Source organism: Lepidochelys olivacea (genome assembly GCF_965140295.1).
Source record: "Lepidochelys olivacea isolate rLepOli2 genome assembly, chromosome: 1".
Lineage (NCBI taxonomy): Eukaryota > Metazoa > Chordata > Testudines > Cheloniidae > Lepidochelys > Lepidochelys olivacea.
The window spans coordinates 288,948,576-288,966,950 of record NC_140411.1 but is presented as its reverse complement, the minus strand read 5'-3'; the positions used below and the strand labels follow the sequence as shown (position 1 = coordinate 288,966,950).

At 36.8% G+C, this 18,375-nt stretch overlaps 1 protein-coding gene across 1 annotated transcript in view; it reads left to right on the top strand.

Moving 5' to 3' along the window:
- Positions 1–17,707, top strand: part of RAP1B (RAP1B, member of RAS oncogene family) — a 75,877-nt gene extending 58,170 nt beyond the window's left edge. The window contains exons 5-8 of the mRNA XM_084650165.1: positions 4,262–4,402; positions 11,660–11,803; positions 13,359–13,474; positions 16,467–17,707. Of these exons, the coding sequence (XP_084506291.1) occupies positions 4,262–4,402; positions 11,660–11,803; positions 13,359–13,445 (372 nt within the window). The 3' untranslated portion in view covers positions 13,446–13,474; positions 16,467–17,707. The remainder of the gene's footprint in view (positions 1–4,261; positions 4,403–11,659; positions 11,804–13,358; positions 13,475–16,466) is intronic.
- Positions 17,708–18,375: the final 668 nt, after the last annotated feature.

The following is an 18,375-nucleotide window of genomic DNA, read 5'->3' as shown; positions in this document are numbered from 1 at the left end:
GAGTTGAATCCTCCAAGTGAGATACTTCTGATGCTCAATCTTGTTGAAATGAGCCATGATATACTGGAAGGCCTCAAACAGGAACTTATCTTCAGTATCAGCTTAATTCAAAAACACACACTCTTCATCTTCAGCACCCCAAAATTGTAAAGATCCATGGTGTTCCATAAAATTGAAAACTTTATAAGAAAAATTTCAACCTATTAGGTAAACATTTTACTTCAAAGTGGCACAAAATTAGCAGTTTAAAGAAATGACTGAAGCATTTCACCTTGAGTATACTTCTCCACACATTTCAGCTTGCAGCTCCCACGCTGGATGCTGCAGTGGAAGAAAGGAAAAATTAGAGGAAGAGCTAAATTGTAACATTGTGTAAGATGGTTGGTGTAATGTATAAAATGACCCAATAATGTCTACAAGCATCCACATGGGGGAAAATGCACTCCTTGTCACTGCTATTGATTCTTTCCTGAAAAAAGGATAGAATGCTGTTCAAGTAGCTGAAGATGACCTCCAGTAATGCAGCTAAGTGTGACAGATCTTTGCCACTTGCTCAGACAGTGAAAATAAGAGACTTCTCAGGTACAGTCATTCTGAACTTCTGGTATATGGACGTTTAGCACACTATCCAAACCTCCATGGAGAAATAAACATCTAATGTAGTCCTAAAGCATGCAGCAGTTGTAGAATGACTTGAACTTCTACAGTATGCCTCATACATGATAGCATACTATTTCCTGTTGGTATTTGGGACTCTCTGGAAGGCTACATTTCCAGTCAGCTACCATGTTGTCAGTTTACATGGAGCATGAGGACTCTCATCAAAATTTCACACATTTTTACATGAGACTCGGTTCTTTTTGCAACTCTATTCTCTGTAAAGTTCTGCAGGTGCCAGATGCGTGGTGTTGGGTTTTTTGTTTCTTTTTTTGTGGGGGTCCATCTCAAAAGAAATCTGTCTAGATCCAATTAACAAAACTGGAACAATGCAAGCAAGAAAAAATCGTAGAAACTATGGAACCTCTCCATTATTTAGCCAACATGAATGATAAATACCAATGTACTCAGTTTAACCGCATAGAGTGATCAAAACTACTGGGATAAAATCATTCCTATACTAACCATGCTAAATACTCCGCTTATAAGAATCATTTTGGGACAAGCTGACTACATGTAATACGATAATCAAGTGCAATGACATGTAATAAGCCAATAAAGTTGTTTTGAATTTGATCGCATCTCGCATTATTAGGCGTGTAGTGTGTATAAAGTTTAATCCCTGTGTAGGAAAAAAAGTCAAGTTTTGTGAGAGTTGATCTAGCAGGAAAAAGACACTTTCTGTAGATGAAAAACACCACCACCTGGAGTCCTACAATCGTTTTCCCAAGACCAGCCAGAGATGCAGCTCAGAAATTGGGCATTCCATGGTCTATATTGTCTCAGTCTCAAAGATAGGGAGAGAGGGGGAAAAAGCAGGCAAATCACGTAGGGTGGAGGCAGCACTTACAAAGTGGATCAAAAATGCCAGAGAGAAATGCCCCCAAGTGAACTGTTGGTGATGCAGAAGAACTGGAAGTGGCACTGGGTGCTTCTGACATCAAGGCCCGCTCTGGCTGGTTTGAGCACTTTAAAAAATGAGAGGGGATTGTTTTTAAGAAAATGCATGGAGAATTCGAAGACCTGGACATTGGGTCACATGAAGAATGATTAGAAAACAAGTGGATTGAAATGAGATGTGGCTTTGCTGAAGACATTTGGAATGCAGATGAAAATGGAATTTATTTTCAAGCCCTGCCTGATGGCATTCTCACCTTAAAATCAGACAATAAGAGGAAAAGTCTAAAGAGAATTACTATTCTGGTAAACTGTTCCATGACTGGTAAGAAAAAGGACCTTTTACATCATCTGGAAAAGTCAAAACTTGCAATGTTTTAAAAATGTGAGACATCCTCCAGTCCTCTTTGCTGCCAGTGCATCTGCCTGGATGATGAGGTACCTATTTGAGTGGCTGAAGGACTGGGATTGAAAGTTGGGTCAGCAAAGGAAAAAGATGTTGACACTAGTGGACAACTGCACAGCCCATGTGACGACAGATGTAGCACTGAGGAATATCTGACTTGAATTTTTCCCAATCTTCACCCTTCAACCATGTGATCAGGGAATTATCAGAACTGCCAAAACATACTTTCACAAGCAAATGGTTTGCATGGTATTGCACCACATTGATGACGACAAAGCTACTGCTGTGGAAATTGCCAGGAAGATGAGTCTTTTTAGATGCCATTCTAATGCTTGCAAACGCCTAGTATGATGTCGATCCTTCAACAATCTGGAATTGGTGGGGGAGAAAGGAGGTCTGGCCATAGCACCAAGCAACTGTTGAGCCACCAAGAGAATTCAATGCACACAAATTTGGAAGAGTGGATAAACATAATGACAATGCTTTTGTTACACAACCTGTCTCTGAGGACACTGGAACTGAAATCAGAGACCAGTTTGAAGTGAAACCCGAAAACAGTGCAGAGGCAGATGATGATGAGGTAATGGTCCCATCCTTGATACAAATGACAGATGTGATGAAAACTTTGACAAATGGCTATTATACAGGGGCTTCAATGATTTTTAACCTCCTACATCACCTTGAAAAGGAGGTTAATGTTGTGGATTGTGCATTGATCCAGAGAACACTGGACAAGTTTGTAATCACAGTGACTGTCTCTGCATTGTGCATTCACAGACATGCCACTCTGGTGACAGATGGTGACACTGCAAAATAAATATTAACGTGGGTGAATACTTTGAGTCCATTTTGTTTTTACATTTATGTTTATGGTATAAAAGTCAGTGTCATGCACTTTCAAACTGCAAAAAACATAAAACATTTTAAAAATTTTGTATCTTTGGATCTTTAAGAGGTGTATAGCCCTGCTAACTTACACTTTGTGTAAAGTAACATGCTGTACAGTGTTAATTGCCTTGAATAAAAGCACCAGCTAAACAATTGGATGATGATGATGATAGCATATTGCTCAGTTAGAATGCTGGTATGGTTTTGTTTCCATGTTGTATATGTCTAAAGGGTCAATTTCATCTATTCTTTGCAGTTCTGCTTGTAAGAATCAACCACTTACAAGAATCAAATCATCTGAGATGGATGTGATTCTAGAGCACAAATAAAATAGGCTGAACCCAGAACAGTTAGAAATGTAGCAGATGGGAACATAATCTTTAATTTGTTCCCTCTTTGCTAGCATTTAAAATGGAAAATCTAGATTTGTACCTCAGGTTCATATTTTCAAATGTTTCATATTTCAGTTAATCAAATAAATGTAAAATAACAGACCAGAAGACTGTCAAGTACAAAAATCTTGTCAATCTTCATGTCCAATGTGCTTAGCACCAATCAAATTTGTTTAGCGCGCTTGAATTGATTTTACTGTAAAAGGATAGGTGCTGCAAAAGCAAATAATTTCGTATAAAAGAGAGAATATAAAAGAAAGTTCTAACTAGTTAAACGGAACTTGCTGGTCTTGTTTTTTCCTCACAGAACTGCAGGCTTTCATTTTGGACAATTTTCCTTTTCGGACTAATATATTGAATAACACAGTACAGTAGAACCTCAGTTATGAGATACTTTATAACTGACCAGTCAACCACACACCTCACTTGGAAGTACGCAATGAGGCAGTAGCAGACACACAAATAAAAGCAAATACAGTATAGTACTGTGTTAAACATAAACTACTAAAAAAAAAAGCATTTTTCTTCTGCATAGTAAAATTTCAAAGCTGTATTAAGTCAGTGTTCAGTTGTAAACTTTTTAAAGAATTACAGACCTATCTCAGTTACGAACAACCTGCATTCCCAAGGTGTTTGTAACTCTGAGGTTCTGCTGTATATTTGTTTTTTTCATTTAACAAGACCTTAGTGGATTTATTTCACTCTGTTTTTTGGGAAGAGAATTACAGTAGCTCTGATTTGTCACTCTTCTGGCATTATAGAGATTTCTTGACAGATCCTAGAGCTGTTATCTCCCAGTGTATATATAAAAAGACCAAAAGTCAGATCTATAAGAATATCTAAGGACTATAATATTAAGGTTACAATGGACAGGATAAGCTTTTTGAAGTGCAATTTGTGTTCCAAAAATGTAAAACTTCACCACTCGTGATCCTTGTCTGGCTTTATGTGCATATTGGTGATCTGGCAGCATCTAGAAAGAAATTCAAATTAACCATTGAATGTCTTTTTTTCATTACAGGAACAATTTACAGCAATGAGAGACCTGTATATGAAAAATGGACAAGGCTTTGCATTAGTATATTCCATCACAGCACAGTCCACATTTAATGACTTACAAGACCTAAGAGAACAGATTCTTCGGGTCAAAGACACTGATGATGTGAGCAGTCCCCTGTTTTTGTAGAAAAAAAATTGTATTTAAAGTCCTCATTATAAATGCTTTTTAGAGCTGTACTTGCTTTGATCAGATACATCATTGAATTCATTCCAGGCTTTAATTTGAAAGGCAAATTGACCAGTATGTGCATTGTACTGAAAACGTGACTTCTGCATCAAGCAGTCAGGAAAAAAAATCATATGTACTTTTGTATGGTGTCTAAGGTGAATCTGTCACATAGTCTGTTAATCTTTTGCTTTTAAGTACTCTGTAAGTGTATCTCTAAACTTATTTTGACTAGTACATCTAAAACAAAAGTTCTGCAAAGGACCCCTGTCTTTAAAGCTGCTGAGTTTGGTCTTGCAATTTCAGACTTCACTGTTGTTCTGTGAGTGCTTATAACAGTTAGCTACAACCCAATTTTGCTTTCAACGGTATTGTTATAAAATGAGTATTTTAGCTGTGGACACACATTTGAATTTCTTGCTTACAGAAAGACTGTCATTGTTAATCAAAATGGAGGATTTCAACAGTTTCCTTTTTTGAAATAGTACTTGCAAGACTAAGCTTAGTATTACTTTCACACAATCTTAATTTATATCCCTCTGTTACTAATGACTGGTCTTGAAAATCTTAATGAGACTGAGCATTTCAGCATTTAATTGGGGCTATATTACTACGGTATAGGATGTATATGGATAATTTATCACTTGAGTGAGGGATAACTTTCAAAAGTTTGAGTGTTGCTTAAACTTGTGTTGAGGAGCAAAAAAAATTATTGCATAAAGGAAAGAGGTAGATTTAATGTGAACAGCTGAGTAACAAATGTCTTATTTTGAAATATTTTAAAGGGAGTGATATCAACTAGTAACACCCTGTTCCACTTCCTTTTTAGAATCATTTGTTTTGTTGGCTTCTGAAGATCATAATCTTGTTTACTGTAACAGACATTAATGGGGGGGGCGGAGGGAAGCTACCTCCAGCTTTTAGTTAATCTATTTAATGTTCATGAGGAATCTTGACTAATTTCCCTGAATAGATATAGCTACATCTGCTACCACTACTGCATGGACCCAGGAGACATTGAACTCTTAAATTTCAGGAAAGTTTGTTGTGGGTGTACTAGTACATGCACAAGATCTGGTGCATGTCTTCACCTCAGTTAATTCTCTTCTCTCTAATGGAACCCTAAGAACAAATATCATCCCAGTGTCCTGAATGGAGGAAGAAAGTAATTTCTAGATAATGTGAATCTCTTATTTTCATCCAAACCCGAACAAGTTATTTTTCTATTTAGCAACAAACGAGCATTGTAAGGAATTGGATGAAAACCAAGGCAACTCGAAAAAGATTTTTAAATTGAGTCTTCATTCAAATTGTCAGGCTTTTCTGAGCAAATAGGAAAAATCCAAAGGCTGCCTGAGAGGTGTATTTAGAATGATTTGGTACTGAAACATGTATACTACTTTCATAAACTCAAATCTGAAAGTCATTCAAAAGAAGTGGAGGAAGAAGGGAGAAGAGAACTGATGTAGAGGATGAGAGTTCCAGGTTGCCACTTTGGCTAAAAACAATCCTCTTTACATGGTTTCATAGTTTTTCCTGTTAAATCAAGATTGGAAATAAGGTGTAAATAGTTAAGAGTAACTAACCATTGGAACAACTTACCAACAGTTGTGGATTCTCCATCACTGACCATTTTTAAATCTAGACTAGATGTTTGTCTAAAAGATATACTCTAGGAATTATTTTGGTGAATTTCTGTGGCCTGTGTTATACAGGGGGTCTGACTAGATCAATGGTTTTCAATCTTTTCATTTGCAGACCCCTAAAATATTTTAAATGGAGGTATGGATCCATTTGGAAATCGTAGGCATAGTCCGCAGACCCCCAGGGTCTGCAGACTACAGCTTGAAAACCACTGGACTAACTCACAACTATCCTTTCTGGCCTTGGAATCTATGAAGAGCGCAAGCTAGGTCTAGGTAAACTCCTCAAGGCCAGATCATCCAATCTGTATTCAAGTAATAAAACTCAACGAAGTCTTGCTTGACAAACTGTAGGACGTAAAGTGCAGTTCTGCTTTGAAAAATTAAGTAAAAAGGCTTTGTGGGGCTGTTTCGGTGCCATCCATGTCAAATGTTAGGTTTTTTTTCTAGTTGCTAGTGCTATCAGCTGGCTTCTTTTCTCTTGTGCATCATCTCAGCCCTGTGAACTAAATTGTGATATACTGTGTAACCTTGTATTTGGTGGGTTTTCACAGGGTAATTTGCCTGTAAATGGAGATAAAGTAAACAATTCTACTGAGGCACTGCACAAGAAGGAATGGAATCCAGTTTGCTCTTCTCTTCTCTTGTTAGCCCTGCAGAACTAACAAGTTTTGGAAGTAAAACTAACTTCTTGCTTCATTAAGCAGATCTGACTTTGAATAGAAGGAGCAAATCTCATTTTAAAAAGGGGTCACTGTACATAAAATCTCATTTTAAATGAATAGCTGTATTTCAGGGCTTTTCCAAGTGTATTCGAGGGTACCTCAGGAAATCTAGTGGTAAAGCAGCTTCTAGTCTATACCAACCATATCATAATTTTAAAATGTGACATGGAACCTGATACACTGATCAGATTAGATTCTCTCCCGCCCCCCCTTTAATTCTTAGCCTTATAACCTTCTCATCGGTGTGTTTATGGGTTACTGCTTTTTATTCCACAAGAAGTGCGATGTATGGAGTTAAAATCTGGGCTACTTATTGGGAACTGAAGTTCTCCAAATAGCTAATCCTATCTGCTCTACTTGCCATTCCCAAATCACTTTGGATTATTTACATCTAACAGATAATGGAAACTGAAGCGGGAACATTTCCCGTGTGTTTGTATATAGGTGTTTGTTTACGTCACACACATGTCCCATGTGTTTATATACAAGTTTGATGCACACTGAGTGCCAGCCACTCAGTGTGCATCAAACTTTCCTGAAACAGCAGCTCTTGGGTCCAATGGCAAGTATGCACAGGCAAAGAGTGGGAATTATGGACATTATCCACTTTGAAAACTCCAGTTACAGGTAAGTAACTCAGCTGTTTGTCATTAATTCAAGGTCAGAAATTAAGTATGTTGCATAAGTTTGGTTTCACTTCAGATATCTGAATAACACAGCCTTCTCTGAGTGTTTGCCCCATCATGCGTTATTGCAGTCTTTTAGGAAAGGATACTTAGGGAAAGACAGAGCAGTGCAGAAGCAAATTTTCTCTGACAAGGCTAAAAATTTGGCAAACAGCTTTGAGTAAATTGCATCAAAACTGTTCTTTCCACCAAATCAGTTGGAAATCTTAGAATGCTATAGCTAGGTTCCACAGCCATGTATTTTCTACCAAATGATATCAACTTTTTTAGGGCTGTCAAGCGATTTAAAAAAAATAATTGTGCTTAATTGCACGATTAATCAAACTGTTAATAGGATACCATTTATTTAAATAGTTTTGGATATTTTCTACATTTTCAAATATATTGATTTCACTTACAACACAGAATGCAAACTGTACATGCTCCCTTTATATTTTTATTACAAATTTGCCCTAAAAAAAAAAATAGTATTTTTCAATTCATCTACTACAAGTACAATAGCACAATCTCTATCATAAAAATTGAAGGTACAAATGTAGAATTATGTACAAAAAATGTATTCAAAAACAAAACCACGTAAAACTTTATAGCCTACAAGTCCACTCAGTCCTACTTGTTCAGCCAATCGAGCAGAACCCCCTTATGAACATGGACACGTCCTCTGGAATGGTGGCTGAAGCATGAAGGGGCAAATGAATGTTTAGCATAACTGGCACGTAAAGACCCTGCGATGCCAGCTACAAAAGTGCCATGCAAACTCCTGTTCTCACTTTCAGGTGACATTGTAAATAAGAGGGCAGCATTATGTCCTGTAAACTTGTTTGTCTTAGCGATTGGCTGAACAAGAAGTAGGACTGAATGGACTTGTAGGCTCTAAAGTTGTACATTGTTTTGATTGTAGTTACATAACACAAATGTAGATTTTTTTTTGTAAGTTGCACTTTAACAATAGAGATTGCAGTACAGTACTTGTATGAGGTGAATTGAAAAATACTATTTCTTTTGTTTGCCATTTTTCAAGTGCAAATATTTGTAACAAAAATAAGCATATAAAGTGAGAATTGTCTACTTTGTATACTTGTAATTGAAATCAATATTTGAAAATGTAGAAAAACATCCAAAAATATTTAATTTCCATTGGTATTGTTTAACAGCGCAATGAAAACTGCGATTAATCACGATTAATTTTTTTGAGTTAATTTTGTGAGTGAACTGTGATGGATCAGCCCTACTTCTTTCGTATTTTCCAAGGACACTCCTAATTTTTTGTTGTATTCCAGTTTGTCTTTTTGCGGGGGGCAAATAAGCCTGCAGAAAAAAAAAAAATTGGGTGCAGTTCACTGTTCTGACTGAGGCCACAGCTCTTGTTGGACAGAGGTTGCCTGGTATCCTATTCCCAGGCTACCTTTGGTGCTGTTGTCACGTTTCAGCTCTGTCTCCAATGTAAAAGTCACAGGATAGCAGATCAGAGGAGATGTGAGCATGAGAGTGTGTGCATCACACACAGCATCTTAATTGCAGGGTCTGAATAAGTTCCCTTAATTGCTCTTGTGACTGCCTTATTAGTAGAGCAAAACAAAGACATGTACTGGTACAGTAACAACTAAACATTAAGGTTCTGGGTATTAGACAAAATATTCTAATTGGCTGGTTTCAGAGGCTTGATGTCTTAACCATGTTTAAATTAAAAATGCATGTGACATCACTAACCTTGTCATGGGTTCTGGCTTATTACAATGGTTAACATCAATTTATGTAAATAAGGTGTCAAAGGAAATAGTGAATCTTTTCTCTACTCCTTCCTTTTGTTCGTGTGTAAAACACATACTACAGGTCTTGGGTTTTTGTGCCTTTGCTTCTACCTTCTCCCTGTTCCTGTTCAGTTGCTAAACTTTGCAGGCATCTGATAGATTATATCTTCAGAAGGTAAATTGGCTCCTAATTTTTTCTCTAACAAAAGTAAATTCTCTGAGCTGTCTGAAAAATACTGCAGCTGCTGGAGAGGGGTAGCTCACTTGTCCTCTAGCTGTCTTGCTTGAAATACTTCAGAGGCACCTGGACTGCTGTTCTCAGTTCAGTGTAAAGTTAACTTTTGGAGGATTAGAGTAGGAAATGTTGACACTTTCGTAAGTTCCTTTCTGAGGGAGACATAGAGGGATGCAGATCAATATTTCTTAGATTTTCTCTTTTGAGCACACAGGAGAAACCTTTGAGAGTGTTCAGTTTACAGTCCCATTAATATCTGTGAAGTTCTAGAGGGCCATATATGGCTCACAGTGCAGTTTATACACTCAGAGCCCAATCTACTTCTCCCTCTTGGCTGCTTAGAGTGGAGGGGTCTTTCTGAATGTTAAGAGCTGGGAAAGAAGAATGAATACCTTTTCCTACCCTCTGAAGCAGGTTCTTTGTTGCTCAGATACTATAGGGGGAGATACTTCTGAGGTACTTGGGTTTTTTTATTTCACTGGTGGTCTTTCTTTGAATTTGGCTATTCCACACTGCAGAATATGTTCTTACTCCTACTTCTGAGTAAGGCATGCTGCTGTGATTACTGCTGCACTTATTCCTTTCAACTACTGCCAAGGTAGACTGAATAGGTATGTATGTAGGTAAGAGGGAGCATTGGTGGGTTAGGGAAATGAACTTAAAATTCAATATTAAAAACCAAAAAATAGGCTATATAATTGGCCTTATCCTTGTGCTTTAACACGATTCAACTGAACTTTTAAGACTCTATTTAATGCTTTTTAAAATAAATGCTTTTAAGAAACTGTGCATTGTTCATAGATTTCTTGGGTAGTTGAGGTATTGAATGTGTTAACTGATCAAACAACTGGCTGTGTTCATGCTGTATCTGTAAACATTCTGGTAAATGTGAAATTTGGGAATTGAATAATTAACTGTTAAATTTCTTGTGAAGTAAATATTGCATACTGCGGATAGCCATTCAGGTAAGTGCAGTGAAGGGTCTTACACAGTGATACAAACTAGACAATACAGATACTTTCTAAAGAATCCTGGTCCAATAGGACCTGGAGGATTCATAGAATCCAAGGCCAGAAGGGACCACTCTGATCATCTAACACAACCTCCTGTATAACACAGGCCATAGAACTTCTCCAAAATAATTCCTGTTGAACTATAAAGCATACCTTCTAGAAAAGCATCCAGTCTTGATTTAAATGTTGTGATGGGGAATCTACCACAAACCTTAAGTTGTTCCGTGGTTTAATTACGCTCATTGTTGCCAAAAAAAAGGACTAGGCCTGTGTTCAGGGTGTCATGGTCCAGAGAATTCCAGATAGCCCTTTCCTTAAGCGCAGTTGCTCATTGAAACTCCATCTATATGTGGAAGCTTCTTAGTCAAGTAATGACACTGCTCCTTTCAGAACAAAGATCCACCTAGTTAGAGAACTTACATAAGGTCAGCACCAGAGGGAGTGAATTCTCTTGATGTGGGCCTCAGGTTAGAGCAAAACGCTAATACTGTGGTTATCAATTTATACATGGTTGATTTGAATGTGCAAGAGCAACCTTTCCACCGTAATGTGGCTGAAAACAAGGTTCTGGGGGCTTGGAAGAAGTTTTGTTTTTTTTGGTGTTTGCTTTTTATGAGAAATATAACCATTGTACACATTGAAAAAAAATAGTAACTACAGTGTAGTAAAACATGGCAAACCCATACAACTGCTACCCTCCACCTCTTCACATGTGCTGCTGAAGTCAGAGTTCAAGTTCAGAAAGGGTGGGAAACTTGAACAGGAGCTGTGTGATCTCAACTTGTAATTTAACCAGTGAAGTAGTTTTTTTTTCAGTAGCTGAATACAGCTGGCAGTCTTCAGTTAGGAGAGGCTTTGGGGTGAATAGCTTGAGCTGATTAATAAAATGAACTTGAAGTATTTTGTACATGTGACCAGATCCTGGGATAATCAGCAGTTCAGTTTACAGTTCTGTAACCTCATCATCTTCAAATCAAAGTGACTTGATGTAACTGTTAACAAGTAGCACAAAATTTGCTTCATGTAAGATATCCGGTTTCTCTTGCGTTGCTTTTTTCTCTCTCTCTTCTCCCTTCCCCATCAGTTGAAATTCAGCTTCTGGCTTTGTTTATATATAAATTAAAATATCTGTCCTATTTAGGTGCCAATGATTCTAGTTGGCAACAAATGTGACTTGGAAGATGAAAGAGTTGTGGGAAAGGAGCAAGGACAAAATCTAGCAAGGCAGTGGAATAACTGTGCATTCTTAGAGTCTTCTGCAAAATCAAAAATAAATGTTAATGAGGTAAGGCTTAATACCTTATGAAAAATGAGTGAATTGCTTTTCTAACAACTTGCTGCTGCTGCTTGCTATCTAAGGACAAAATTCTGAACTTCATGTTAAGTTCCCTTAGATTTCAGTGGGCAGAACTGTACCCTATTGCTGCAAAAAATTTTACATTGTCAGATGTTTGTAATTAAGACTTACCTAGCTGTTTACAGCTAGCTTCCTAGTATAAACTTAAGGCTTTGGGCTTGCAACTGCTTTCATTTCTGCTTGTTACAGATTTTTCACCGAACATGCAAGCAATTCATTATTGTACTCAATTGTTCATTGAAAACACATTGGGCAGAACACTTGCGCTCTTGCTTTTTCAAGTTTTTTTACTCTTGTGATAGAGATGGAGCTGCAGGGTAGTTTCTTTGGAGACCAGTAGGGAGTATCCCTGCCACAAGAAATGTGTTGTACAAATGTTGTTACCAATTGTGTTAATATAAATGATCTTTTGGGGTCTTGTAGGCCTTAAGCAGATCTAATTTTAAACTATATCACAGCTAATATGTATACTTTCCTATTTAGAATTTCTGGAGACTACCTGTTAGCCAATAGATAAATCCATTTTGTTAATGGTAAAAGTAATGCTTTTTATTGGATTAGAACTTCATGCAGTAGAAATGGATAGGAATAGACTATATTCCAATGTGGAAAATGCCCCGGGAACTAACTAGTGCAGCTACAACCTATGAACTTGTTTCAAGATGTTCAGCGATTGAGAGGAGGAAGAACCTTATTTATAAGTGAAGCACATGCTATTTAATTGTAGTATTTAGATCTGATTGACTTGCATCTAAATTAGCATTCTCACGAAATTCTAGTCCTCATACAATTCCAAATTAGATGTGTTCCTACACTTTCTGTCCTAGTTTATGCATTTTTTGCTGTGAGCTTTTCAATTATTGCCACATTTTACCCCTGAGGAAGCTGCTGAATGAAACTTTTATTTTGATTAAAAATCAGGATAGTCTAATAACTCGTTTAATATCTGAGTACTGATTTTTTTCCTCATATTTAAATACTAAATTGATGGATCTTATCAAATGTGTAATTTATATCTGACTGGTTAAAAGCATGTAACATTCTAAAATATACAGTAGAATTCTAGTAGAATCCTCTTAAAGGGACATTATCTCTTTAGAAGGAGTGATTCTACAAAAGACAAACTGCTTATGGCTCAATTTTGTCCACTGTATTTGACCTGAACACTTAATTACAAATCAAAATGATGCATGTAGTTAATCGTGTTGGAGTGTGAAATACGAAATACAGTTCAAATATATGTGGATACAGGAAACTTTGCCTGCAAGACAAGCTGCTCTTGGTGCTAAGTGAAGTATTATACCTTGGCAGCTTTAACTAGAGGGGGAGACAGAAAACATGTAGTCACATTTTAAATAGATCGCAAAACATGAAGGTTTAAACGTGCACATTTTTTAAGTGAACAAACGCATGAAAAGCTTAGAGGCTAGAAGTCAGAGAAGTGGCTTAAATTGCCTAAACTAAGAACTTCTTGTGCTCGCAGATCTTTTATGACCTGGTGCGGCAAATTAACAGAAAAACTCCAGTGCCTGGAAAAGCACGCAAAAAGTCATCGTGTCAGCTACTTTAATTCATAGATGTATTGTAGCTCTGAGCCAGGTAAGCTCGCTCACTTTCTTAATTTTCTCAGCTTTTTTGTTGTTGAGCTACCACTAACCGTTTTCAGAGGTTCAATTTAGCTATTAAAGAATAGGAGTGCAAAATAGGATCTGAGGTTGGTTGGTTTGTTTGTTTGTACATAGAAATAAAAGTATTTAAAATAGTTTTTGGGGCTCTTCCATTCCAGAGTCAAATGCAAAGGCATGTATAAGATATGCCTCTCACACTGATGGACCAAAATCTTTTGACTGGCTAAAAAAACCACCTTGCATAGGCATCAGAAAATGTAAATATCATATGAGATATCTTAAAGCATTAAATGTAGCTAGCCAAAAATAGGCAGGCTTGTATGAAGTCCGATTAAACAAAATGTATCTTACTGACAAAATTGCAGTTCTGGAAGACTGTAGTATACTACAGCTAAAATGTCATCTTTTGGTATGTGATTTGCTGTAAATATGTACATAGGCTTATAGAATGTGTGTTAAGCTATATTTAACAACTTGCTCTGGACTGTAAGAGCCTTGTGTAGATTTCCCTAACTTAAGAGTACATTGTCCTGATAGAGGAGTTATTCATTTTTATTTTTTTGAAAGATACGTTGCAATGTGTATATTTGGAAGCGAGCTATTGGTCAAAATCATGTTTCATATGCATCACTCCTTGAAACTTTTTTTACCTGGAGCTATTGGTTTACTAGATTAAGTTTTTTTGGTGTGACAATTAACTAATGCCTTATTTTAAGAAAGCTAAGAGCAAGCTCAAGCCTGCACTTTTTTTTGGCAAGATTTCTGAGAAATTGGTGAGTCACTGACATCACAGGGTGTCCTGTGATTTCCTTTTTCCTGGTCACTTGCGTTTTCAGCCTGGATATGGAGACAATGCTATACTCTTGTGGTTGTGCTGTCAGTGGATAACTGTCACTGGTTCACCTTGATTCTTTCAGGTGTGTTGTCCCCCTTCAGTAGCCTGTTCAAATGGATAGGATTGCATTTCAGTAGTTCTATTCTTTCTGGTGTTCTAGTACAGGATTGCCTCAGCCCTCCCACTCAGTGTATTTGAAGCTTGTGTGAGTGGAAGGAGTTTTGCTGTCTGAGCTATGGTATCATTAGTGCCATGATAACATGCAGACCTGTCTTAAAATTCAGACCGTGCATGGTCTTGTCTTTTCCAGTATCTGGCCAAAAAAACAGTCTAGGCTGAGTGAAGTGTCTGAATCCAAATAAAATTTGAGATTGTTTGGTTCCAGAAGCATCTGGAGAGATTGTCAAGAAAAAGGTAAACTGATGGGTCTGGACCAAAACCCTGGATAGATGCCCCTGAACACTGGTAGAAGTGGTAGTATTCTATGCATTAATAATAATCCATACCCTAACTGCATGGTTTGGGCTCATCACCAGTGTAAAATGCAAGCTGGTACAGAAGTGAAAGTTAATCTGCTTAAACTCAATCATGTGTAGAGTTTATCCAAGAATCAAGCAAACAAAGATTTTTGTTCATGGCTGAGTCACTGAAATTTTAAACCTGGTACTACAAATTGGGGGTTTGATACTTTGATGCTGCATAGTCTCACCACTTCAATCACTCTACATCAGAATCACAAGGTTCTAATAGCAAATGATGGATGCTACTGTTTAAGGTCATTTAAATGCATTCTGCCTATATTTCCCTAATCCCATTAAATTCACACTGACAAATGGTGTGCCTATGGGGCATCAGCATCCACCTGTTTGGTATTTTTTGCTCCCCATCTAATGTCTTTACAAATCCAAGTGTTGGAGATTAGTTCTTCACATGACTGCACTAGTGACTCACAGTAGGCAGAGCACATGGAAAGAAATTTTTAAAGGAAAACTTAAACTCCTGCTTTTCATTGCTTCTTAATATTTAACAAGGAAGGTACAAAGGTAGAAACTACACTTAATTTACACTTATTTTTTAATAAACCTGGGGTACCTCTTTGGGTAGATTTTTTTTTTTTTTTTGTTCCTCTTCCCGTATAATGCTACGTTCCCATTTCAAAATTTATCATAACTTCTCCATCTGATTAGTTTTCTGAAACTTTTAAAGAGGCAGCTTCCAAGGCTGTTTTCATTGAAAGGGTGAAAGTGAAAGGTGTCCAATTACAGTGAATACCCATGACTTTAGAGTATTGAGGCAAAAGGCCAGGTAATGCACTAGTACACAAGTAATAAAATGCACTTATCAAACTTCAGTTATGGTGACACATTGGCTGATTGGCCCATAAAGCTAGTCCCCCTTTCTCACAATATCCTCCTTAACCAATCTGACCTCCTTTTCTAAGGTCCCTTTTATAACTAAATTGTGTTTAATGTACTTGTAAAATTTTGCTTTTGACCAAAATACACTTGGAAAAAGATCTTTAAAACCCATTTTGTTGAACTAAATCGGTTCATGAAGGGTTGGATTAAGTGTGCTATAAAAATTTTTGAAAGTTTTTAAAAAAAACCTTAATTTTCAGAGCCCTTTTAACAATTTTTATTATAATCTTCCCTTGTACCTGATCCAGAATCTGTCAAATGCATCATTTCACATGACTTAAAGAAAAAAGTTGCTGGTATAAATGTCTTACAACTTTTTACTTTCCAGTGTGAAAGTTGAGGCCTGTTTCCTAAGCATGTGCGTGAGCTGTTTCAGACCAAATGCAGAACTTTTGAGAGCTGATTTTTTGGCGGGTGGGGGGTATGTGTGTTAGTAATAGGTAATGGATATTTAATTTTTTAAAGGGACATAATTTAAATCAAACTCTACCTATTGTTGCAAGTTGCACTTAAAAATACGACTGTATTTCACTGTTAAATTTCATTAGATTTGAAGTTGACGACGTCACTGGGTCTGTAAACACTACTGAGTGAGGGTCTTAAATGCTACTTTCAAAATTTACTAATTCACCTTTGTTACACTGAGATGCAGAACTCTTCAATCCTAGAAAACTGTGCTTTAATACTAATCTCCTGTTTCATCATTACAGGTCTGAAGAACTGTTGCCCAATTCAACAGTGCCAGCATTCCAACTTTATTAAACCTACCAACATTTTAAATGGACTTTCCTGTGGTGGTACCCTTTAAGAAGTGGATGAAAGCTACTACATCAGTTTGCACATTGTAATCACTTTCCAGTGTCACGAGAGATTTTTACTTATAAATATTCTAACTGTATGCAACTGGTAAAACCAGAGCCTACATCCAGTATTACTGATAAGAGACATTCATCCACCGATGTTGTACATGTATGAAAACTGTGTACTGTATACTTCAATAATCCCCATACTTTCTATTGGAGAGTACAATAATGTAAATCCTGAAAGCACCACTATTTTAGCATAATAAAAGAAAGTCCAAAGAGCTCCTATATAGACTACTCCAGATAACTTTGCTTCATCGGTATTTGTAGCTTATTGTAACTTTTTTTAAAGAAATACAGGATCATCATCATCATATTATACAAAACCGCTTTGATTAACACAACAGCTTTAGTTTTTTAATTTTAGGAAAAACCTGTGGAGACAGTGATCTAGTCTTTAAAATAAGAGTCCTTTCAGTATGTCTGACTAAAGACATTGCCTTTAATATCTGTTGGGAAGGAAATGTCCAGACTTTTCAACCTTTTATTGTATGTTTCCTTTTCCTTGTTTACATAGGGAACAATGTTTATAGTTGTGTGTACAGTGGGGGTCTACAACAAGAAGTGTATATTTTAAAATGATTTTTTTAATGATTTAACAATTTTGTAAATCATTTTCAGGCTTCTGCAGCTGTAGATTCTCACTGTTAATTCCCTTGCTTGCTCATGCATAAGTGTATTTGCAATACCAAATATACAGGTTTTAGTACTTTTGCCTGTTAGTGATTGTTTTACATGTGTAACGTTTTGGTTGAGATGTTAAATGGTGGAAGAGTACTGTGGATGTGAATGTGGGAAGTAATTTTAATCATGTGTAATTGGTCACAGGGCCTAAGTTGCAGTAATTAACTTTTGCTGATTTATTTAACAATGCCTTGTTGCTTTGTATGAATTAACGTTTGGGTGTAAAGATTGTGTGTATATCCAACAGGGAGCCACAGTATTTAAATTGACCAACCTAATGTTACAACTGCTTTGAGGTGGCCAAATGTAAACTAAAAGCCTTAATTAAAAGTGGTGCAATTTTGTATGACTTAGCATCAGTAGTTCAATAAATTTGGATTGCCATGCAAGGGCTTGCATTACAATTATCTACTACTTGAATGTTTTGTGTAGTGTTTTAACAGTGCCAGTAAATACGGGTTTAACAAGTTTAGACATAATGTGCATTTTGCACTGTGAGGCTTCATAGATCTTAAGACCAAAAGGAACCATTATGATCATAGTCTGGCATCCTGCATAACACAGGTCATAGGAATCCATCCAGTTTAATATGGGTGAGTAAGTGCCCATTGATGACCAGGACTACAAATGTTGTCTAGTGTTACCTAGACATGTGGGAGGTTCAGAGCACTAGTGGTACCACATTGAATTTTTCTTTCCCTGTGGAAAAAACACTAAAGGAAGCGATCTATAAAAAGGGTTTTTGATGTTCGGTGGCTGTTCTGGGGTACTTGAAAGTGTTACCTAACTATTGTGTTTTTATACAATTACCTTATCTCTAAAATCAGCATGTTATGACTAAAGTCTCTATGAAGTGGACTAACATACTTCTATTTGATCTTGGGCAAACTTACTTATTCTAATAAATATTTATGCCATGCTAGGTCCAGAATTAGCTCTTTTTCTCTCTCTCTCACTCACACGCAGTTTAAACACTTTGCAACCTTAGTCAAGCACTTAGTTAGGAAATAGTAGAATTAAGGTTGCCTGTGCCACCTTAATTCAGCCCCTTGTTTGCTTATGCATTATGATT